This window comes from Harpia harpyja, chromosome 2, assembly GCF_026419915.1.
Source record: "Harpia harpyja isolate bHarHar1 chromosome 2, bHarHar1 primary haplotype, whole genome shotgun sequence".
NCBI lineage: Eukaryota > Metazoa > Chordata > Aves > Accipitriformes > Accipitridae > Harpia > Harpia harpyja.
The window spans coordinates 49,996,204-50,022,450 of record NC_068941.1 but is presented as its reverse complement, the minus strand read 5'-3'; the positions used below and the strand labels follow the sequence as shown (position 1 = coordinate 50,022,450).

At 39.5% G+C, this 26,247-nt stretch overlaps 1 protein-coding gene across 8 annotated transcripts in view; it reads right to left on the bottom strand.

Annotated features, from left to right (window-relative positions):
* Nucleotides 1-23,059, bottom strand: part of WDR17 (WD repeat domain 17) — a 65,056-nt gene extending 41,997 nt beyond the window's left edge. For 2 of the 8 annotated variants that reach the window (XM_052779373.1, XM_052779413.1), the window contains exons 1-2: nt 6,657-8,199; nt 378-506 (exon numbers count right to left, since the gene is read on the bottom strand). In XM_052779373.1, coding sequence (XP_052635333.1) covers nt 378-506; nt 6,657-6,737 — 210 coding nt within the window. In that variant the 5' untranslated portion in view covers nt 6,738-8,199. Of the gene's footprint in view, nt 1-377; nt 507-6,656; nt 8,214-8,445; nt 8,472-10,568; nt 10,953-19,484; nt 19,685-22,982 lie in introns of those variants that run through there. The other 6 variants (XM_052779396.1, XM_052779405.1, XM_052779381.1 and 3 more) reach the window with 6 other exon arrangements.
* Nucleotides 23,060-26,247: the final 3,188 nt, after the last annotated feature.

Below are 26,247 nucleotides of genomic sequence, written 5' to 3'. Positions count from 1 at the left end.
ATAAGACTACTTTTACACTACAGCTTCAAATGAAACTGTGGAATTGCTTCATTTCTCTTTCAGAACCCACTCTTCTATCACTGCACTTCATTCAGCTCAAGTGTTTGCTGGATTGACAGCCTGTCTTTTAAGAGTAATTCTTGACACATACAACTTTATATTTGAAGTTTACCTCAATCTTTTGTACTAGCTGTAACAAGGAGAAAAAAATAATTTGGAAGGGGTATCCTGAATGAAAGATTGAGCTTTACATAGACGTCTTCTCAGCAGCAATCATACTTCAAAAAACATTGTAGAAACATTTACTGAAAGGGTTCAAAGTGAGATAGACAACAATGTAAAAGTGTAACAAGTCTATTAAATAAAAATAATCTTACCTGATAAATATAAATAGCAAGGGTAGCACAGTAGGCAAATCTGTCCCCACTAGCAGCACATACATCCTTGTTCCATGGCTGACATCCAGCAGCTAAAAGTCCCACTTGTTTAACCTGTGACATTTTTGCCTTTAAAACAGAAATGCATTAGACTACAACAAGACAACAGAATGTTAAAGAACAGAATTGCACATTTTGTTCCCATAAATAACGTATACATATGTACCTTAAAAATATAGCTAGCCCTTATGTTTTAACAGCAACATCTTGTGTTTATAAGGTACAGAAGAATGTATCCAAAATAAAGCCAAGCAGATGCTCAGAGGCTTCAGTGCTACACAAGAAAGGGATTTTAATACCATTCACAGGAATCCATTTGGGAGAAAAAAAGTTGGGGGACAGCACATGAAAACTTGAGTAGTTATTGATTTGTACTAGCTGAAGCTGTTCTTCATCACTTTCATTTTCTTCTGCAGTCTGGTTCAAAACTTTCTGTATTACAGTGTAATACCCTCTCTGCTCTCTTCTTCCCTTCATCCCCCACAAAGACAGCTGGACAAAATAAACCATATGCTAATACTTTTGTTTTAAGTTAAGCAACATGTCTAAAAAGGTCTTCAAACCACTTGTATAGAAAAACTATGCATTACTTATTATCATCATCCTTTTTGGAGAAGCTTTCTAAATTTTCTTAATAATTACTGTTTAACAAAAAAGTTGAAGTAAACTGTGGTAAATAAAAAGCAAAGCTTAGTCTAACATTCTGTATTAGTGTATAGCAGACTATGCCTTTGCTGTCCAAAACAAGTCTCAAAACTACCAGCTCTGCTCAGAATGAGGCAACAACTGACTTTAACATGAGAACACAAGAAATGCTTTGCTAGGCCAGACCTGGCCCACATTTGATTCACAATAATGTCAAAATGTTACTTAGAGCACATGAGCCTGGCCATTTTTCTGACCCATTTACATACCCTACTACGACCAAGAGTGCACACATTTGCAAAGATATTGTTAAAACTTAACTCCTGGGTGGGTTGTACAAGATGACCTCCAGAGGTCCCTTCCAACCTCAACCATTCTGCGATTTAAGAAAACGTTCAAAATGAGACTTGTTGCATTTAATTTACAGCAGACAAGTAGGGAAGGCCATCGGTTTTTACAGAATCTCTGAATTCACTTAGAAACCAGTCTTCATGTGATACAAACGTCCCAGGTTCAAGCCAACTGTCAACTGATGCAATGCCCGCTCCATCAACCTGCAGAAATAATTGTGGCTTTAGAAGCCTCCAGCAGCCAAACAACTGCAACTGAGGTTGACAAGGATGGCTAGGTGGATGACAGCCTGCAATGGTGTGGTGATCCAAATAGCAGAACAAGGTTCAAATAGCTGCAAAAAGGACTCACCACTTCTGCACGGAAGTTAAATCAATCCAAACAAGGCTGTGTGAGCACGACTGAAAGTACTACCCAAACACAGGGTATTTAGATAGCCCATATTTAGATAGCCAAAACCTTTTAATATGTTTGACTTCAGCTGGGCTAGCAGCAGAATCCTAATACAGGAAAACAATTGTACTTGTGTCAGTGAGAGCTCCTACAGCAAAGAATCTTCTTGGGCAGACTGGTGAAGGACAATCCTGCTGAGTTTCACCATACCACTGAGTGCTTCAGCATGGGCTAAGGTAAGGTCCAGACATAAAAATTTACTCCTCCAACTATGTTATAAAATGTCTCATTTACAGACACATTTATACTATGGATAGATTAATGGACTGAGGGATATTATGTGGGAAAACATTACATAAAGTGATGATGGGAAGATGGGACCTCTAGGTTAAAGAGCTGAGACTATAATCTTTAAAGACAAGGAGAGTTACGTTCAATTTACCAAGTGTTAGGTACATTTTCAAGCCCCACAAAGGAAAGGGAATTAAGAAAAAAGGAGACTTCAAAATGTAATCAAGTATTTTGAGGGAGCAACTGTTGATTAAGTGCAAGGGTTGTTTACACAATGCATTGCTGTGTAACAGCTTTAAGAAAGATAGTGTTGTCTGCAGATCACTCTTCACCTACTTGACATCAACTGTACAGAGGAAGAAATATTTTTCTGAATTACAATAGCATTAAGGTGCATAGAGAAAAAAAATTGTACAGGTATGGTAATAGTAACCTATAGTACCCAAGGGAAGCTATCAGTCAGTATTGACAAAAAGCTTATATAAATGTTAACAAAATTTCATTTTAATACATATATACAAAGGATGAAAATGAAGTTGAATGATCAATTTTATCTTCCATTCTTCTTATGTGCTTGGGGTATCTACTTGGCAGATAAACAGTAATGAATAAATATAAGAAGCAACCTCCATAAGATTATAAGTCTCTGTCTCTTTCACTTTGGAAAGGGGGGGGGCGCGGAATGAGACACTTAATTTGGGTGCTTCTTTAGCAGAAGATCAGGATAAGATTGAATGTTGACTGATCATCTCAAAGATATCACTGACTGTAGTTATAGTGCTTAAAGGTTCTGACTGAGTTCTAAATGCCTGAAGAAAATTAAACACCCATGTTTAACCTTTGAAAATTTTTGTAAAGGAGACTGCACAACAACAGAACAGAAGTATACAGAAAAACAAGTTACAAGATACAGCTCTGCTTTGGCTATTAGACTTTCTTTCTGTCTCTGCCAACAATATTAATTCTTCTGACTTCTGCAGCAAATAAATCAGAGATTCTAGACAGAACAGTTCTATAAATTGTATCACCTTGCAGTTCATTTGCAATCCATCTCATGTCATAAATGACATGAGTCCCACAGGAAGAAATTTATCTTATTATTTAAAGAATCATCATCATAACCACAAAGTGACAAAAAATAGACTCCAAATTTCTGATTTTGCCATTTAGTGTTCGTTTACTGTTTAGTCAAATTACAAATTCCACGGGTCCCTCCTGTGCAATTGAAGTATCAATCACATATATTCAGAAATATTTGTATTTGGGGCATTCAGAACTGCAACACAGACTTTTTCCAGTCACAATGAAAAAAAACCTGGCACCATTAACAACAACTTTTTCTGAAATTAAAGTCACCCAGTTGATTACATAACAATTTACTAAAATGCAGAATAACACCTGGAACCAGAACTCTCGGTTTCCACTCTTGATTCCAGGGAGAATGATGGTTAAAACACTAGGTGTGTCAGCAAACTAATAAGGAACATTAAAAAAGCCATGGTGAAGTAGAATAGAATTAGATGTCTAATATTGGATTATCATAGGTTTAGTTTGTAGGTTTACCACATGCAAGATTGACTAAAAGTTAACATCTCTTTAGACACTAAGAGTGCACAAATATTTATTTCATAGTAATAACAGATTTGTCTCATTTTCCACAGATGTTCTTTTTTGCCTTCTCATATGGGAGCTAAGAGGTTCCTGATTTGATGAAGTTTAATCTGTAAGAAAATATTATCTTAATTCTTGTTCAGTTTGTGGTTTGATTATAGGTAAAACTAAGATCTCTTATAGATGCTAAAACAGAATTGCAGAAATGTTTCTTTCAGAGTAACAACAGATTTGTCTTGTAGGATTCTGCAGTAATCTGTATTAAAAAAAAATCCTCTTAATTTATTCAGTAGATCTTCCTTTTTGCCTTGATACGAGAGAGAGAAGTTATTCCTGACTACATGAAATCTAGTCTATAGGAAAATACTACTCTAAGTGGCTGAGAACAAGGAGGATTCCAAGCCTAAGTGCTGAAATCTAGAACAAAAAGAAAAAGGTCCTCTACGCTGGTTTTAGAATTACCATGATCACACAGAACAGACTAGCGCTTTGGATTTGGAGACAGTTCCACTACTAGCACTACTATTTTCATGTTTTCCATGCAGCCGATTAACAATGAAGAAGCTTTTATGTCATCAGGAGACCTGCATAGTTTAGGGTATTTTAATGGTTTCCAAATGCGTGTGTCACTGATCAGAATTCAGGCTAGATTAATCATGACCAAAAATCACTGTCACCAAATGGCTATAAAATTATTTCAGCCTAGTTCTATACGTATGTCTGTAAGCATTACTAGATATGTCATATTATGTACTGTATTTGAAATAGAACACATTTGTCTTCTCTTTGTTCTACATTTACACTAAAGATAAAAGGTAACTTTAATGTTTTTTGAAGAAATTCACCAACAGAAGCCTCATTCACAAGTTTAATTTAAAACAATCATTTTTTGATAATGTATTATTTTTCTTGAAGTCTGATATTCAAATGAAAACATCTAAATAAGATCAACATTTAGATGAAAAATGCTGCTTTGTGATATATCATTATTTCACTGAGCAAATAATTCATGCTTAAGAAGCATTATTAAACTTTGATTCTTCATATAGATTCTTCCTATTTAAGTATATGTAAAAAAATTAAATATGTAAAATATTCTGAGCTGTATTACAGAAATAAATTTGCACTTTATTTACTAATATTTGCTGTTTTAAACTTGTTAATATTTCCTACTCCTTGTAATATGTACTGTTTTACAAAAAATACTGTAATTAAGAAGAAACATTTGCTTTGAAATTCAGTACAATAGTATCTAGAAGAAGAAATTACAATTGTATGGCATACTGTTATTCTCTTGTAAGTATCATGCATTAAAGCAGTTTCCTGCAGATCTTTTCAGACATTATAGATTTCTGTTGAACATTCTTAGAGTACAAGGGAGAAAGCAGCATTCATCAGAACAGCCTGACTAAAATGGCAGAAAAGCTAGAAATGCAGTATAATTGAATAAATATATATATATGTATGATTTCACACATGTTGCATTTTTATACAATGGAGATTTTTCATACTTTGTTGAAAAAGCATTTTATTTCAAGATAAGGAATGTACAAGTAATAATATTGGACTCTTAAGTATACATTGAAAAAAAAAAAAGTGCATGTAAAAAACCTATACCACACTGGGAAAGCTATCAAAGGATGCCCACAGTTTCCAAGGAGATGAAGGGAAGAGGGAGGACAACAAAAACCTTTCTTTTCAATTGGCATGAGCAGCAACATTCTAAGTCCTCCTCTGCTGCTAAATATAGGAAAAAAACCCCACCGCATTAAACTGAAATTTTGTATACCATAGAGTTAATATTATTTAAAAATAACAACTGAATGGATTAGATACGTAGACATGGCTATATACCAATAACTTAAAGATAAATGCCTAAATCCCTACCTTAGCATAGGTATCATTTTTTGCAAACCACTTAAGAATTTCCATGTTCTTTCCAATACCTTGCTGATCCCCAAAATGCAAAATCTTGCTCTGGTTGTAGAATGAAATAAATCACTTTACTTGACAGATGAAGGAACTAAACCTTGATGTTCACAGAATAATGCAGTTACTAAAGGATGCAGGAGAAAAGACTGAGCATTGTGTCGCACCACACACACAAAACGGCAGTGTCAGTAGCCTGGCAACTGCAGCTCTTTAATAGGCACCATTTTAATTTTAACCTAACTCCTTTTTCTCTGCTTCAGCTGCTCAGTGTATTTCATTGCTCGTTGTATTTCCTGATTGTACTACAATGATATTTACAGAATAATAATAGCTCTTTAAATCCATCACTTAGCACCCTTTAATTATCAAGAGGTGTGCTTGCATGTTATAAATATTCATAAATTTATAACCATCAAGCACAACCAATAACATATGCTTATATTGTTAGCAATTGCGGCCCATATGATGTATGACCTGTCCAAATAAGTACATATGCAATATGGCATGCACGCAAAAGTGAATTTACAGTAGCTTTATGATAATCAATATGCTTCTGTGTATACAAACCCCTAGCTTCTGAACAGCTATATGTAGTAAAGTGTTAGTGTCCTCTGCTTCTGTTCATTCTATTGCCACTATCTTTCAATTAAGTTTGTGGGTTTTCTTATGTGGAAAGCTTGCTGTCATCCTGTATGTTTGACATATAAAACTGTTATATCTCATCCAGACTATTGTGCCCAGGTACCAGTATTTTTGTTAGTTTGTCAATGATAATGTAATAATTAAAGATCTTCTTTACTGATACAAAAGTGATGTCTCCTTAAAGACATCGGGTATATTTACCCATCTTTGTGGGAAAATCCATTGGAGATGAAAATGTAACCTGTGAATCATAGAGTTTCAAATTCATTACCCTATCCAATGGGACCAGTTTGAAGCACCAGATAATGGACAATGAATTTATCTTGTTAAAAACATGAAGGTCTTCAAACCTACCAAGAAATCTCTGTGTGTCTGCAAGACACAGCGGAAACCACCTTTTTCCACCATCTTGCAACCAGGATTTGCAGATGACATGTCCTAACTTATGATAACCTAGCAAGCGTTCAAAATGAGTGCATTCAGTAATCCAAACACTGACTAGGAAGAGAACACTATTATTTAAAAGATCATTTTAAGCAAACAAGTAATCTACTAGTGTTCACAGCCATTTTAAACCTCCACAATAAACTCAGAACCAAATTACTACTAGAATTGATTTAACCACAGTATCTCTGGCTTCACAAGGAAAGAAGTTGTAGACCTTTTGCTGAAGTTTAGAAAAAAATTGGATGTGAAATCACAGCCTAAGACTGTATTTTACAAAAATTTAACATTAAAAAAATCATAATTTGGGGTAAGTCTTACCAAGGAGTATTTTAAAACTGTACAAGTAGTGTAGTCAAGACAGTCAAACTATAATATCCTTTATTGTGCAACTTTAACACAATAATCTAAAAAGCAATACTAGGGTTTGAAACAGAGCATGCAGAAATGCTGGTATTTCTAACAATACATCACCAGCAATGTTGAACTGCATACCTAATCAACCTGAGACATCATTAGCAGTAGTAACAAACCCATCATCTATAGAGTATTGGTTAGTCATATGGTACCAGAAATCTAGTTTTCAGATACCGTATGTAATACAAAGAAATACATATGACCATGTCTGATCTCCGTATAAAGCATCTAAGAGCCTCCATAAGTATTTGTTCTCATCTTCCAACCCATAGCTACAACAATCAACAGAAGATTGCTTTTCTGCTGGCAAATTGCCAAGACACTTCTGATTTCAGATAAAGTTACCTCTTGACACATCTCACGCCTGAATCCCCGATGAGCAGCTATTAAAAGATAACTCCACATCTGAAACATTCATATCACGAGTGACATGTAAAATAAGAACAGTGGAAAAGTATTAAAAGTTGCTAGTTTTTAATACTTGGGAGCATATAACTGGCATTACCAAATAATACACAATAATATAAAGCAGCTGCTGGCCCTTATGTTTCAGTAGCATCTCCTGCATTCTGATTCATTAGCTGAGAATATACTCTTAAAACAAGAAATAGAAATTATAGAAATATATGGTTACATAAAGGAGCTTGATACAGTGAAAGAAAAGTGACTTATATTCAGTTCCCACCATAAATCTATGAAAGCAGCAGTAGATCAAGCTTGCCGAAGGCATGCAGTTAATAAACGTTAAAAAAAAAAAAAAATCCAAGATCCCCTACAAATGTTGCTATAGTAACAACTCCTCCTCATTGGAAAAATGTTAATAAAAATATACAGATATCCAAGGTACAACTTGGAAATGACCCTAGGTGAATTTAATATCTCCCAAATATTTTTGTTTTACTCAATTACTGCTTATAATTATTTTAGTTTACTCCATGCACAGTGTATTCATTCCTCCTAGTACAATAAAAATAAATGTTTGATTTCTATCTCATTACATATTAAAGAATTACTACTTATTAAATTATGCAACCTAAAAAATGCAAGTAAGTGGCCACCAAACTTCCAATGTCTTTTATACAGCTAGTAACACTAATTTTCAAAAAACTCATTTTAGATGTGCTTATCTATGATTCAAGACCTCATTAAAACCACTAAAAAGCCCTTCTTAGTACCACTATGGGACTAGTACTTTTGGTACTAGTAATATAATAAACAGCAGCTTAAAGAAGAAAAAAATAGAGGAAGTAAAAGAGAAAATATTAATTTAAACAATTCTTACTCGTTGTTGTCCTTCATACCAATCATCTTCATCAAACCAGTGGGAAATATAAGTCATCCAAGCCATGACAGAAGGCACAGTTGAAATAAAAAAAATACAGAAACTGAACACATGTAAGTACAACGAGTCCTGTGCTAAAATTTGCCCAATGCTACAACAAGCTACCCAAAGATCAGAGCTGAACTCTGTGATATAATTCTACCTTAATAAGCTTTACATTTATAAATATATAATCTGAAATATTTTTAACAGCAATTTAAATGCCATATGTATTGAATTCTGAAGTGGAAAATAGAAATCAGCACTAAAACAATTACTAGATTATATATTCCAATATTTTAAATTAAAGCAGGTTAGTGCTTCAAGCTCAATTTTACAGTGCTTCTGAGCTCTGAAAATGACATGCTGTTTGAGTCCTTCTTATTTGTCTCCTAAAAATGATTTTCTTTTCTTTTTTTTTTTTCCCCCCCCAAATGTACTGTCTGTAAGAAATGTGGTTCAGCGCACAGAAGCTTGTATTGAAATGTAAAATACTTTCAGAGTCATGGGGAGTGATGTTTTGGTTATCTAGGGAGTGGTTTCAACTGGCACAGTAGGAGGGGCCATGATTATCACAAGTCCCGAACATCTTATGTTTATCATTTTTTAAAAAAGGGAAAAAAAAGAAGAAAAAAAGATCTGCATCTCCATTGTTCGCAGCCAGCAGAGCCTGAAAGGCTCAGCTACAGCCGCCAGCACTGGCTGGGAAATTTAAAAAGCCTAATTTTCACTAATTCATCAGAATGCATCTGCTTCTTTTCTCTCCCTTGGGAGAATTTCACATATCTGACTGTATTTATTCCTTCTGCAGCTAGTTATCCTTTTCTGGTATGCTCTCAGGTTTCACATCAGTTTTCACAGTGCATTATACCAATGAAAACAAGAGGTAAAAAGAGGAATAAAAGCTGTACTGCTCACACAACAATTCAGTACTGCACACTTCATCAGCTATGCTGTTTAGGAGACATCATCATACAAATCTCCTCGACTGCATGCTTGCAGCAACTATCAAATCCTCAACAGAGGTTATGGAGACCTAAAACCTGCCAGTTTCTTAAGAAATCTAGAACCCAGACCGCCTCTGCCTTTCTATACTGGATTAACAAGCTGTTTCCCAAAGTTCATAATATAATAAATGCAAAAGCTAGACTATGAAGTCAATCGTTCAATCAAGAAATAAACAGAGCAAAGCAGGAAAAGAACAGCTGGAAGTACCAGATACTAACCTGGAGTTAGTGGTCAACATTACTATTTCCAAAGACCAATTCAGTGTCATTACCAGAACTACTCTAGCACAAGTAGTTTCCATTAAGGCTATTGTATAAGCAAGCTACGTTCTCAGATATGCAGCAGGGAAATAAAGAAAAGCATCAATACTTTTGCTTTCCAATCTCTTACTCACAAAGTACGACATCCAAGGGAAAAAAAAAAACAACAAAGCACATACACAAAATAATAAAAATTTAAATCAAGACACCCATTATATTTATGGGAAGTAGCATTCCCAGATTAGCAGATTTTTTTGTGGTTATACAGTCCTCCAGGTAAATGGATACATACACAAAAACATACAGAGGAACTTCCCAGCCTAATGCTGAAATTTTTCAGATTACTTGCCCTTTGAGACTTTGTCTCAAACATAAACAACGCAAAGTGCACAGAATTGCATGGTCTCAAACTATATGGGAAACATAGGATTAATTCAGACACCTCTATTCATATGGCTGAAGAAATGCCTGACCACATCCATGGTCTATGACTAAATGACAAAATTTTGTTGTAACAAAATCTTACTGATGTATGACTCCTATGAAGAAAAATTTTACAATTTGCTAAACAAATCATATCCACGTTATTACTGCTTGTTACACCCCAAAATCATGGCTCCAAATAAATTAATACTAGTACATTTAGGAAAGCCTTTGCTTTCAGCCTACACTGTCTCTTTATAAGGGCACATAGCATCATTCAGAATCTTGACCAAAGTATTACATGTAGTTCAACGGTAACAAATTTGTTGTTGTTTTACACCTATAGCTGTTCCACAATGTATGTGAACTGAATTTTCTAGTCTCAATACCAACCTATTAGAACAATGAGTCTCCCAAGAGAGACTAACACCATCGTTCACACTTAGTTTCAGGATAATCAGGGAAGCATGGGCTAAATGAATACAGATACTGTATTATCTTTTCAATTAACTGGCTATATCTTCAGCTCAAAGGTACAGATGCAATTAAAATCTTCACAGGATAGTGGACAGGAACTTAAACTGCTAAAAATGATCTGTTCAATTACCTGTAAATAAAGTTAAAAGCTTTGTGCTAGATTATACTTGAAAAATAAAGACAAGAAAGACTACTAGCTACAAATGCATCATGGGTCCATTATATTTGTTTGGCTATTCCATCATTCATCTCCAACTGCTGGAAAAACTATTATACTATAGGTATAATAATACTCCAGTGGAGGATGAATGAAACTCCATGTACTAAATATTACAATAAAAATATGAAAAATCTCACAGTATTCCAACCCTTAAATTTTTGTAATTAAGGTTAATCTTATTAAATGTTTTATAAATAACTTAGCATGCACTTAACCTAAAGTCCAGTTGGCAAATCTAGTTAAGTGTTCTTTGTTCTCACTTTTAAGGACAACAAAATGTACTATGATGTCAAAGTAAAAAACCTGAATTTTTGTTCAAGCATTGAACGTTAATAAGGAATTTTAATAGATCAGACCAAAAGAGACATCTTTAAGGCATATACAGCCTTACAATAGATTGCCCAATAAATGTATTTGCAATATTCCAGAGGGATTAAAAAGATAAAACAGATTCTATTCATTTAATACAGAAACTATTGTTTAATTCTTGAGGTGACATGAGGAAATGGAATGAAGCTGCATCAGGAAAAGTTCAGGTGGGACATTAGGAAAATGTCATTGAGAGGGTGGTCGGTCACTGGAACAGGGTCCCCAGGAAACTGGTCACAGCACCAAGCCTGTCAGAGTTCAAAAAGCATAGAATCATAGAATTATTTAGGTTGGAAAAGACCTTCAAGATCATCGAGTCCAACCATCATCCATGCCCACTAAACCATGTAATGAAGTACCCCATCTACACGCTTTTTGAATACCTCCAGGGATGGCGACTCAACCACTTCCCTGGGCAGCCCATTCCAATGTCTGACAACCCTCTCAGTAAAGAAATTTTTCCTAGTATCTAACCTAAATGTCCCTTGCCGCAACTTGAGGCCATTTCCTCTTGTCCTATCTCCAGCCACCTGACAGAAGAGACCAGCACCCACCTCACTACAACCCCCTTTCAGGTCATTGTAGAGGGCTATAAGGTCTCCCCTCAGCCTCCTCTTCTCCAGACTAAACAGCCCCAGCTCCCTCAGCCGCTCCTCCTAAGACTTGTGCTCCAGGCCCCTCACCAACTTGACACGCTCCAGCAACTCAATGTCTTTCCTGTAGTGAGGGGCCCAAAACTGAACACAGTACTCGAGGTGCGGCCTCACCAGTGCCGAGTACAGGGGAACAACCACCTCCCTGCACCTGCTGGCCACACTGTTCCTGATACAGGCCAGGATGCTGTTGGCCTTCTTGGCCACCTGGGCATGCTGCCGGCTCATATTCAGCCGGCTGTCAACCAGTACCCCCAGGTCTTTCTCTGCTGGGCAGCTTTCCAGCCACTCTTCCCCAAGCCTGTAGCGCTGCATGGCGTTGCTGTGACCAAAGTGCAGGACCCGGCACTTGGCCTTGTTGAACCTCATACAATTGGCCTCGGCTCATCGATCCAGCCTGTCCAGATCTCTCTGTAGAGCCTCCCTACCCTCAAGCAGATCGACCCTGCCTCCCAACTTGGTGTCATCTGCAAACTTGCTGAGGGTGCACTCGATCCCCTCATCCAAATCATTGATAAAGATATTAAACAGAACGGGGCCCAACACCGAGCCCTGGGGAACACCACTTGTGACCTGCCGCCAGCTGAATTTCACCCCATTCACCACTACCCTCTGGGCTCGGCCATCCAGCCAGTTTTTCACCCAGCGAAGAGTACACTTGTCCAAGCCATGAGACGCCAGCTTCTCAAGGAGTATGCCATGAGAGAGAGTGTCAAAGGCCTTGCTGAAGTCCAGGTAGATAACATCCACAGCATTTCCCTCATCCACTAGGCGGGTCACCTGGTCATAGAAGGAGATCAGGTTGGTCAAGCAGGACCTGCCTTTCGTAAACCCATGCTGACTGGGCCCGATCCCCTGCTTGTCCTGGACTTGCCATGTGAGTGCTCTCAAGAAAAACTGTTCCATAATCTTCCCCAGTACCGAGGTCAGGCTGACAGGCCCGTAGTTCCCCAGATCCTCCCCCCGACCCTTCTTGTAAATGGGAGTCACATTGGCAAGCCTCCAGCCCTCTGGGACCTCCCCTGTTGACCAGGATTGCTGATAGATGATGGAGAGTGACTTGGCAAGCACCTCCGCCACTTCCCTCAGTACTCTTGGATGGATCCCATCGGGTCCCATAGATTTGTGAGTGTCCAGATGGTGTAGTAGGTCACTAATTATTTCCTCCTGGATTAAGGGGGGTATGTTCTTCTCTTCATCCTCACCTTCCAGCTCAGGGGGCGGAGTACCCTGAGGATAACTGGTCTCCCTATTAAAGACTGAGGCAAAGAAGGCATTAAGTACCTCAGCCTTTTCCTCATCTCTGGTGGCTACGTTCCCTTCTGTATCCATTAAAGCATCTGGATGATGTTCTTAGTCATATGGTTGAGTTTTAGGCAGTCCTGTGAGGAGCAGGGAGTTGGACTCAATGATCCTTATGACTCCCTTCCAACTTGAGATATTCTATGATTCTATGATCAAGCCTATGGTGCAGACATTTCACAATCCTCCCTTTGGAACTAGGTACTCTCATTTCAGCAAGTGATAGAATCATTTTACAATTCTCAGGGTCAGGACTTAATTCCTAGAGGGAATGGTTCTGGTAAAGTAACTACATTTTAGAACCTAAAGTTGTTATGCATATGTAATGACTAATATGTAAATATATGACACAACAAGAATGAACTATCAATGTATGTTACAAGTCAAAAAGGTCTGTTACTATTTAGCACTCACAAACATCATTTTCTCATCGTTTGAGGTGGAAATTGTAATAGCTATCAATGCTGTAATATAAGACTTCTCGAGAAATACATATAATTATAAGAACATACTTAGAGAAACCCAACATATCTTGCCAGGCTCAGCACTTCAGCTTTTTTACATTGCCGTGTGCATTTTAAAAGGCAAGTGAGATATACAAAATTAGCCAACTAAAAGCATACAAAAATAGCAGTCTAGATTTAATACTGTTCTGGGTCATTTCACAATACTTAGCTCCTCCTGCATTCACAGTCATATTAGCACATATTCAAGTGCATTGTCCAGACTGTCCACGGCCCTCACGAAGTCCCACTGTCACACTGAGGTTGTGTCTCAGAGCTATAAATGAGCCAGCCTGCCCAGGAGAAGGCCAACTTCTACAACTTCATAAAGGCAGCTAGACAATACAGGACTATGTACTCTGTTTTCTCTCCTTTGCATAACTGTGCAGTCGTTATTCTTCATCTCTCAGTCTGGACTCTGAGGGAGACTTTCCATTAGGAGTAGGGCTCTTATCTGCCTGCGGTAAGACCAACAAGGAGCAGCACAAGTAGGCTACTTTGCAAAGCATGGAAGCCAGGAGCCAAAGGTGACCACAAACCAGGTGGGGGGGGTGCGGGTCTGTGTGTGTGTGTATATGTGTGTGTGTGACCTTGCTGATGAGTGGCACAGTCCCTCAGTACAAGAGCAGCAGTAACCAGGTTCAGCTGATAGGCCAGTGATCATCAGACAAGTTCACAGTGCCAAAGCAAATCCAAGATCAAGACAGGAATTCAGCAAGGCAAGGTCAGGAGCAACAAGGCGTTAAGGCCAGGCCCAGTATGGCTATGACAAAGGCAAAGACCAAGGCAACGGCCTGAGCTCCAATGCAGCTCTAGAGCCAGGGGGCAGAAGGTACACGGAGGGAGGTCCCAGACAAGGTTTCTCATAGCTCTTTCTCCTGACTTCACTGTTTTCACACAGCCTGACCCAAGGTTACACAACTGCACCATAGCAGAGCTTGCCTTGAACACAGACAGTTAAACCCCTGGCATGGGGAGGAAAGAGGGTAAAGCTGGAGATTGCAGAGCAAGAGTTATGGGCTGGTCAGGCCAATTAGAGCCTGTGCATTGGAAGATGCAGAGGAGCAGCACTCTTGATGCCATATCATCATCAGGTCAGAGAGTCTTGTAAGCTCACAAGAGGTCAATACACTAGCATTCTGATCTAGAAAGAGCCTCAGTTTGAATGTGCCTATGGCCAATTTTATCTTCTCACAGTATAATGCTCAGTAGTGGGAAGCAGCTGGCAGTATTACCTTTGAGAATCTAACAACATTCAACTAGCCATGGGTTCTGAAAACTTCCTCTGCTCACTGAGTCTCTGGTGTCCTCTATCCCAACAGCATAATGAAAACCTGTATCTTGTTACCATGAGAGAAGAGAGAAAACGTTCTTCTAGAAGACCGTTTCTCAGTTTTTTCCTATATTGCTCTGATAAACTTCACAACCTCAAGTGAGTTCGAGCAGGAAGGACAGATAGAAGTGAAACAAAAGATGGTTCATAAGGTGAAAGCTGCTCTGTGAAGATGGGGAATGACTGGGACTGGGGAGCTCGAGAGTAGACCAACAGCTGCCTGGATGCTCAGTGAGCCAAGCCCACTAGCAGAATGCTGTAAAAATGGCAGAGGCACTGGATCCCACAGCTGCAAGCTCTGAAACCATGAGTTACAGGGATTCAAAAAAGGCAGATGAAGGAGATGGATGGAGTACATAGTTTATTATTACCAGAGGTAATGTTGTCCATGTAAGGCGTTTCCACTTACATATACAAGCAATTCCTATGAGGTCTGTAATGCATGTAGCCAGCACAATTCTAGGATCTGCTATCACAAGCAGCTATAGGCCACTGTAGAATATAGTGACTGGACAAATAAGTTTGGGAATCCTTCACATAAGGTGTTGATACTGGGAAAAAAGGTCTATACTCTATGCTAAACATTTAAAAAAAAAAACCAACATTTTTTTTTCAGTGTTACCAGTTGGTAACATGTAGTCTCAGAGATATTGAGATTGCAGAGGGAATTTCTTCTTCAAGTTTGAGCCATCATGTGTCAAGGATAACAGAAATTGTACATATTCACAGAACTACTGTCTGAAGAACACTGACAATGAATCAATCCAGCCACCAATAGAACGTTCTTTAATCTGTATTTGGATTCCTAAATCAAAGAATTGTCAAAGAAGTTGAATATTGAACAGTTCAATGTTATTTCAGAGTCAGAAACAACTTCTAGCTTCAAGTAGGAGAGGTTTTCATTCCAAGTGAAGACTGACTTTATTGACGATGACAACCTTCAGTTACTTTAAGCGTGGACATCAGGCAGGACAGAAAGCCCAAGCACTATGAAATTTCCTCTAAGATACAATCCAGCAGGAGTAAGATAGTAATTGGGTTTTGCCAACTGCTTTTAATGATTCTGCCTTATATAGTAATAAGGAAGGATGTGCAACCTGAGAATAGTGACAGTTAGTGGAGGTTACTACCTCCAGTACCATAGATAAAACAGCTAAATACTTGGCCCCAAAGTTTGATTGGCTAGGCATAAATACAAAAAACCTAAAAGAGTCAGAAGGATAAAATGGAAGTGATGTTGTAAATTGTGATGCTTTAGGATAAGAACATTACAATGTGTGGTTAAAGTTCAGCAGTACAAAGGTCAAGAATTACAAAAAACAAACACACACACACCCCCCCAAAAAAAAGAAAAAAAAAAAAGAAAAAATCAATGTTTACCTTCTAGTTGTATTTGATATGAAAGTTGATCTTACTTCTGGACACTTCAGTGCAGACATCTTTTTATAAGAGTAAGCTACTACCTTGCTCTCTACAGAGGTCTCTACATGACCTTAAAAGACTCTGAAAGGATATGCTGAAGAGTATAGTGGCCTCCATCTCTACACACTAAAACATATACCTAAATATAACATACATATAGAGTTTACCTAGAAAACAAAGGATAAAAGATAACATCTGAAAATAATGATCTAGATGCCATTGGAATGAACAAACTGATACTTTTCTCCCATGTTATCTGGCAGTATCTGAAGTTAGCAATGCATTTTAGTTATGAGGAAAAGATCTTCAAGAACAGAAAAGAGGTAAGAAACTTCTTTATCTTGATCTTCCACTTTTGCCACCAAATTTTCTATTATTTAATAATCTGTAGTTGATATACTGTGCCAAATCAACCATGCACTCATTTTTTTCCAAATAAATTTCTAACCACTGTTTGTGTTTCTGCTTAAATCTTATATAGAGAAATATTTAGACATTTGTCTGTATAATTTCTTTAAAAAAGTCAGGTTTTACATATTCTTGCCATAAATCAGTAGCATTAAGTATGTTTCAAAATTAAGAATGATTAAGAATGATTTTCAGTTAATTGACTATATTTACACCTCATAGAAATTGGTATTTTAGCAAGCTTGTCTCCAGATTCACTGTACCCAATGCTATGACAAAATTCATTCTCTGTCCATCCATGTAGACATTATTTCATAATATGTCCCATCATACCTCTAAAAATTATGTACCGAATTACTATATACTAAAGATTAACATGCTACAACTTTGCATGTTCTCTTTGGATACATTTTAAAGCCACGAAATTCATTATATGAATTAATGTCTTCATAACAAAACATGCACAATGAAAAACCTAAGAACAAAATACTTTAAAAATTCCTTAAGTTACAAGAGTATAAAAATTCATCATTTTCATAATTTGTATGGCATTATGTAAATTCATTACATTAATATCTATAGTAAAGAAGTCAGTTAAAAAGCCTCAGGTTTTATTTATTAATTAGTGCTTTAAGAACCTCTACATTGAGAATAGGCAGCATGTAATGATCCTAAATATCCTAAAATCCTAAAATATCACGTTTACAGTAAGGCTGTGCAACAAGCAATCATACAATAATGACACAGCAAACCTACATCTCAGTGATCCTATGTCATACGAGGTCAGTTAAGAATTAGATTTCCCCCACCCCTCCCAAGCTACTAAGGGCACAAGCATAAGCAGGGCTCTAAATGGTTGTTCTTTTTCTTTTTTCCCTCATTTGCTCTTTCCCAACAAGCTGTATGGATTTTTCAGGACAAGATGACATACAGGATAGCCAGGCCACCTCACAGTGATTAGAATAAGCTGTTAGTAACAGATGTACAACACCATTATCATCACCAGATCTGCACCGGGATGAGACTTTAGAACAATCTTCCCACAAGGGTACAGGGACAAAAACATAGCTACTTTTAAGATGGAGCTTTATCAGTTTATGGAGGAGATTAGGCTCTAGCTGCCAACAATAGCAGTGGATTGGACTTGATCACGTAGCTTCCTAAGGATGTTCCGTAATTGGATCTTGAAAAATAAATTCAGTGAAACTTCATAGTCTTTTTTTCTTTTTAAGAAAATAAATTAACACCTCTTAAGAAAAAAATAAGTATGTTTATATATACAGTATCACCGTTAATATGGCTTAGCAGATGTTTCCATTAAAATTCTGTGAAGAATACATATAACATTTAAGAAAAGGGAAACTTAAATATCTCAGATTTTCAAATTGCTTGGTCAAAAAAAGACAAAAAGGGCACACAGCATATGTATGGAGAAAAATTATAAGCTTATTCATAAAGCTATGTCTATACTGAAATGCTTGTCTCTGTTTCATAATCACTACATGTATAAAATCTGAATGTACTCAAAGCTAAAGTGCCCCAGTTTCTGTAAAAAAAGAAAAAAAAAAGATCATTCAGTCTGTCAGCAAACAGTTAATATGGCAAGAAAGATGTTGCATGTATTTTTTGTAATCACACTCATAGGATGCCTATGTTAATTAAGTCATTCCATTCTAATACATTCTTCAGAATGTATTAGATTATAATAAATTTAGAATGTAATATGCAAATCCCTGTCTGGAATGACAACGAACACATTTTAAAGTAAATATTTTAATAATAATCACTTTTTAAACTATAGTCTGCTGATTTGGATGTTAAGATAATAGTACTTGTTGTTTAATTTATATTTAAGTACATTTCTATGGCAGATATAAGAAATAACAAAAACACTTCCTCAATATATTTAACTCAACATACCAAGAACTTTCCTTAGCAGAAGAACATTTCAGCATCTAAAACACAAAAAAGCCCACCTGAAAGTAGGGGAAAAAAAAATGAAAGAAGAAGAAATAATTCTCTCTATCTGTGAAGCTCAAAGGAATATTTAAAATCCTTCAGATCCTGGTCATGTCCCTGTGCTATTCATCATCTGTATGTATCTGTTAATGGATATGGTGAGCTAAGAGAGGTTGAACAGCCAAAGTGTGGATGACATCCAGCTGTACATCATCTTGTACAAACTGTACCCTCTCACACATCTGCTAATATTAATTTTCCAAATTTGGAAAACTAGCTAAAGCTGGACACAGGCAAGATAGATTTGATTTTATTAGAACAACAGATCAACTCTTGAAAAGTTTGTCTCCAAGATACTGTTCTAAAACATGGAGATTTTCTGTCTTAATAATTTTCACAGAGCAGTCAATTTAACAGTTCTGTTCAGGCACTTCAGGGGCCACTTGTGCTCTAATAACCACAAAAGCAAAAAGAACTCTGAAAAAACAGACACCATAACTACGTCCAAAAAAGAAACCTCTAACTGCAACAAGATTGCACTCCACTCTCTGGAAATCTGAACAGGATACAGCTACATGCATGTTCATAGCCAGTAGGTTAAGTATAAAAAAAACGTGCTGTAGGTTAGTAATAAATGACTACAGAGCTCTTCTCAACACTAACCTCACACTTGAAAGTGGAAGTCTTAATTTTTCTTTGCTGGCATCTAAACTTATGTATGAAATTGATCTCCAGGATCTGACATATCCTCTTTCATTCCATCACTATCAGTCTCCCACTACAGGTATTTTCAGACAATAGGAAACAACTATAAGAGAAAGTTAAGAGAATGAAAATAGGAGCATTTATTAGTGCTCTTGGACCTTGATATGCTTATGTGGGGGAAAAAAATTAAATTAATCAACTCTAGCATGAAAACCCCAAATGATTTTTTAACCAGATTGAAAAAGAGAATACAGAAGGTCAAAACCAAAGAGATTAGGGTTCAGACTATCAATAAACTTGGCAATTTATGTCTCATTAAGAAAGAGGCTACTGCGTAAAAAGCAAAAGCAGGTTGTCTAATGGCACAAGTAAATGCCAACAATTATATCTAAAACAGAAACAAAATAGGAGTTCTTAAAACATATAAATCGAAGGGATGGGATGAACTATCCCCTCAAAAAAAACTGCAAGTAGAGATGACCGGTTTCAAGAGACCATGAAATTGAGTACAAACTACACAACTATAGTACAACAAGCAGAATGGAATCAGTCAAAAGGAGAGAGAGGAAAAAACCCTTACAAAATCAGACAAACATTGGACGTGATAAACCATGGGAAAAGTATGAGCCATCAACAGGATGTGGCCACAAGAAGAAGAGATGTACAATGTGTTAGGAAGGCTATTTTCAACACAGAAGGAAGCTTAACACCATTATACCAGGCACTCATGCACTACGTTTGGTTAGCATATTCGAGAGAGATGAATTTAAACATTTTAAATACAGTATTTTAAAAAGCAATGGAAGAAGGAGGTAATTACCAGAGATATAGAAGTGTTATTTAAATCAAGATACCATACAGGCTAAGCAGCTGGGTTCAAATTGGCCACATAGGCTGGAAAGTAGATAAATGTTCCTGCACTAAACTTCTCTACTGACTAGACATTAAGGAAAAAACTTCATTAAGCAGGGAGGAGGCAGTATTAATTTCACCAATATGAGACCTATAACATACAGCCCCCCCCAAAAAGTGACATTAATGCTTTTCCGCTCCAACAACTGCTTCTGAGAGCATCCCCCATCATTAAATAGAAAATTAAGCACTGGACACTGAATAGAAAGATTCATCCCTGATGAAGATTTTAGAAATTACTAATTATCAACTTGTCTGCCTACACACAGCTTCCCACATAAAGCTGAACCAAGCAGCCCAAGTGAAAAAGCTAGAGGAACTTTAGCAGAGACAACAGTGCAGTCAAAGTCATCACCATAAATGAAAACACCACCAAATGACAAAAAGAACTGGAAGAGACAAGTTCCCACACTTGAGACTGCCTTGAGAGCTAGTATACGATATTGTTACCAACATAAAAAGTCAGCAAAACTGTACAAGCCTTTACTGCTAATCTAGTAAATTGCACACATCACAGCAAAACCAAATTCTCCAACCCGTGCTAGAACAGGATAAGGAGTAAATAGCCCGAAGGGATTCAGCCAAGGTGTACTTATTGTAGGACTTAAACAGGGAAAAGAATACCGTACAAAGCTTCTGTCCTTCTCCAGTGCCCAGAGTACAGCTCAGCTGCTACCATAAATAACTGCTAGCCAGAATGACACTATGGCACTGAGTTGCCTATACCCTACAGGTGAATTCTCAGTTCTCATAGCTAGTTGCTATAAGTCAGATGTTATATTGATACTTACTTCTCTTCTTGTGCTGCATATCTTTTGCCTTATATAACAAAATGTACAAGTTACACGATATCGTCACCAGAATTTGCTGAAGTAACTTATTGTCCACATCAACCGACTCACAGACTGCAGGAAGAGGAAATACTGCTTTCCCTAAGTTATCATTTCCTATTACCACTGTTAGAAATAAAATACTGGCCCACTGAGTTAAATGGACCATTAGTCAAACTCAGTGAGGACTTTCTTATGTTGTTCTTGCTACGTGGAAATTTTTCTCATAGCAGTTGACCAAATCACAAGTTTATCATTGTGTTATGGGTCCTTTAAATAGCCAGAGGTACTCAATGAGTCCAAGATTCGGTGTAACAGAATGCACAGAATGACACTTCTGTTGACACAGAGATGGAATAAGACAGTAGATATCTTGTCAGGCGGAATAATTAATAAGTTACCAAAAAATCACCAAGTAAAACAACGCCCCCAAGATATTTTAAAATTTTTGCATTATCTGTATTAGTCCATATATACTCCATATTACCTTTGCAAGTTCATTAGATCACCATGTCTCCATATGGGTTACAACAATTAGCCAAAGATGACTACAGTCATAAGCTCTTACACAGTTCTGATATGCAAAACATAAATAATGATAACACAAAGTTAGCTTGACTGATTTGTGCAAGGCACTTGTTCTCTAACAGAGACCTTAAAATTACGACTAACCTATACAGTTGTGTCTGTATCAGGAAAGAAATGGACAACCTAAGTGAATTTCCCGTATTTTAGGGCTACAAAAAATTAGAAAGCACAAAGCCTAGCAACTTGAACTTAAATTTAAAACAATGGGAAATATGCCTTAGCATGAATAACTTAAGCAAAATAACACTTTGCTAAAGTTTAAAGAACATCTGATTGTTTACTATATGTGTTTATTATCAGAATTCTTCCCCCTAAACGCTCTTATGAATAGCAGAAAACTGCATAACATCATGACAAAATTTTTAAATGAGGCATACAACCAGAAAGCTCTACACTCCTAACATAGAAGGGATGTAAACTCTAGAATTAGTTAGAAAGAGACACAATGGACTTCCCAGCCATGCATGGCCATCAAAAAGATATCAGAGGAATTTATTTAACAGAAAAAGCTTTAAATACTTATTTCTTCACTTGCGGAGTCCGCTGCCTTAAATTTGTTTTCATAAGCTTTGTTTGCTTAGCCTGTAGTTTGCTTCTGTACTGGAATGATTTTTTTTTTTTTTTTTTTTTAATTCTCTAAGCTTGTTTTTGCTCGCCCCTCCCGCACTTGTCCCAGCTAGGAAAAGCGCTTGAAGTATAAACAAGCCCAAAGCTCTCCCTCCCGAGGGAGGAAAAGCGTTTTCCCAGGCGCTTTGCTTCTTCAAAAGGTTGCTGCCTCCGCATTCACTCGATTTTAAGTTTCCACACAAGCACGTTTGTAGAGATACGCACACAGTAGAAAAGTCCCCAAACCAGCGCGAAACCGCACCAATACCGCCAGCCCGCTCCCGGATACTTCAAACGACCGCCCGAAGCCCCGAAAGCTCCCCAGGGGGCCGCCCCCTCGGCAGGCCGCAGATGGGCGCAGGGCGGCGCGGCCCGGCCGAGCCCCACAGAACCGCCGCCCGCGGGACAACCGGGCCCGCACCGGGCTCAACAGCCCGAGCCGGGCCTACACGGCGGGGCGAGAGACGCCGTACGGCACACCTCCCGCGGGGCCCGGCTGCCGAGCTCGGCTGCCCCTCACCTGTCCGCCCGCAGCGCCGACACCGCCGCCGCCGCGCAGGGGGAAAACCAACCCCGTCTCCCGGGCAACCCGGCGGGCCCGCCCCCGCCGCGCGCTCACTGGAGGGAGACGCCGGCGGGCGGAAGCGTGGACCGCGTTACCTAGCAACGGGGCGGCCGGTGCGAGGCCCTACCTGCGAGCCCCCGGGCGGGGCTTGCTGCGCGGCCCCCCGAGGAGCTGCGCCCCGGCGAGACCCCGGCGGCGGCGGCGGCTCGTGCCGCGGCCGTTAACGGCAGCGTCACCCGGGAGACACTGAGGGGGCGAACCCCGGCCCCAGCTCTGCTCTTTCGTGCGGGTTTCGACCGGGACGGTGGTTGAGAGAGGGGCGGTTTTCCAGAGCTAGCGAGCCGCTTTCCCCGTTACCGTGAGGGGATCCGAAACCAGCGTCGGGAGGGGAGGGCCCATTTTACGCGCTCCGAGGAACTCCGGGGAGCGCTGGCCTCATACCCCCGGATGATACCGTTGTTAAACTAAGCATTTTAAGATGGCATGAATTTTGAGCCGTTTAGCTACGGCTGCGCCTCGTTTGTAGAGACTATTGCTCCATGCTGAGGGACCGAAAAGAACTGCATACTATCGCGTTACACACTCGCTAATCCCGTCAAATACGAGCCACAAAACGCATTCTGCTGGATCCAGCTCCACCAGCCCGGAGTCATCAGGTACATAGGTGGGCTTTTAATCCACAGACATTTATTGGACAACATCTGCGTGGTTTTCTCTTCTACTTTTTCCCCCCCTCCAGTTGTTTGTGTAGCTGGATGGTGACTTGCAGCATGGAATTTACTTGTTTACTGAACAACTATTTTTCCTTGAATTATTTTTCAGACAGAACAATTTCCTGCTTCAACTCACTACATCACCATTACTGTGTTTGTGCTAATGCAATGCAAATAGTGGGGAGGTAGCCCATGAATCGTGGAACTACAACTCCAAAGATAGTTCTTGATTTCTTTCATTAGAGCTAACTCAACCCTCTGTTGCTGGTATCTATGCATGCTCAAATAAGAAAAAATGTCTTCTTACTCTGTTCTCCGGACAAAAAGAATGCGTTGCTTGAGGAGATCTGTCCTACAATGTAATTCCTGACCTTGCCAATAGATTCTTCTTTAGCAGAAGGAACTGAGAAGAGGTGAGTAGGCTATCACTTATGTATATGATTTACTGGGTGGAAAGTGTACATCTCCAACACACATAGAATCATAGAATTATTTAGGTTGGAAAAGACCTTCAAGATCATCGAGTCCAACCATCATCCATGCCCACTAAACCATGTAATGAAGTACCCCATCTACACGCTTTTTGAATACCTCCAGGGATGGCGACTCAACCACTTCCCTGGGCAGCCCATTCCAATGTCTGACAACCCTCTCAGTAAAGAAATTTTTCCTAGTATCTAACCTAAATGTCCCTTGCCGCAACTTGAGGCCATTTCCTCTTGTCCTATCTCCAGCCACCTGACAGAAGAGACCAGCACCCACCTCACTACAACCCCCTTTCAGGTCATTGTAGAGGGCTATAAGGTCTCCCCTCAGCCTCCTCTTCTCCAGACTAAACAGCCCCAGCTCCCTCAGCCGCTCCTCCTAAGACTTGTGCTCCAGGCCCCTCACCAACTTGACACGCTCCAGCAACTCAATGTCTTTCCTGTAGTGAGGGGCCCAAAACTGAACACAGTACTCGAGGTGCGGCCTCACCAGTGCCGAGTACAGGGGAACAACCACCTCCCTGCACCTGCTGGCCACACTGTTCCTGATACAGGCCAGGATGCTGTTGGCCTTCTTGGCCACCTGGGCATGCTGCCGGCTCATATTCAGCCGGCTGTCAACCAGTACCCCCAGGTCTTTCTCTGCTGGGCAGCTTTCCAGCCACTCTTCCCCAAGCCTGTAGCGCTGCATGGCGTTGCTGTGACCAAAGTGCAGGACCCGGCACTTGGCCTTGTTGAACCTCATACAATTGGCCTCGGCCCATCGATCCAGCCTGTCCAGATCTCTCTGTAGAGCCTCCCTACCCTCAAGCAGATCGACCCTGCCTCCCAACTTGGTGTCATCTGCAAACTTGCTGAGGGTGCACTCGATCCCCTCATCCAAATCATTGATAAAGATATTAAACAGAACGGGGCCCAACACCGAGCCCTGGGGAACACCACTTGTGACCTGCCGCCAGCTGAATTTCACCCCATTCACCACTACCCTCTGGGCTCGGCCATCCAGCCAGTTTTTCACCCAGCGAAGAGTACACTTGTCCAAGCCATGAGACGCCAGCTTCTCAAGGAGTATGCCATGAGAGAGAGTGTCAAAGGCCTTGCTGAAGTCCAGGTAGATAACATCCACAGCATTTCCCTCATCCACTAGGCGGGTCACCTGGTCATAGAAGGAGATCAGGTTGGTCAAGCAGGACCTGCCTTTCGTAAACCCATGCTGACTGGGCCCGATCCCCTGCTTGTCCTGGACTTGCCATGTGAGTGCTCTCAAGAAAAACTGTTCCATAATCTTCCCCAGTACCGAGGTCAGGCTGACAGGCCCGTAGTTCCCCAGATCCTCCCCCCGACCCTTCTTGTAAATGGGAGTCACATTGGCAAGCCTCCAGCCCTCTGGGACCTCCCCTGTTGACCAGGATTGCTGATAGATGATGGAGAGTGACTTGGCAAGCACCTCCGCCACTTCCCTCAGTACTCTTGGATGGATCCCATCGGGTCCCATAGATTTGTGAGTGTCCAGATGGTGTAGTAGGTCACTAATTATTTCCTCCTGGATTAAGGGGGGTATGTTCTTCTCTTCATCCTCACCTTCCAGCTCAGGGGGCGGAGTACCCTGAGGATAACTGGTCTCCCTATTTAAAGACTGAGGCAAAGAAGGCATTAAGTACCTCGGCCTTTTCCTCATCTCTGGTGGCTACGTTCCCTTCTGTATCCATTAAAGGATATATATTCTCCTTGCGATTCTTTTTACTGTTAGCATATTTGTAAAAACATTTTTTGTTCTCCCTTACAATAGTGGCCAGATTTAGTTCTAGCTGAGCTTTTGCCTTTCTAATTTTCTCTCTGTATGATCTAACAAGATCCCTCCCAAGTTGCCCGCCCTGTCTTCCAGAGATGGTAAACTCTCCTTTTTTTCCTGACTCCTAGCAAAAGCTCCCTGTTCAGCCAGGCCGGTCATTTTCCTCGGCGGTTCAGCTTGCGGCACATGGGAATAGCCTGCCAGCAAAATTTTTGCTGAATTTGCTTCCT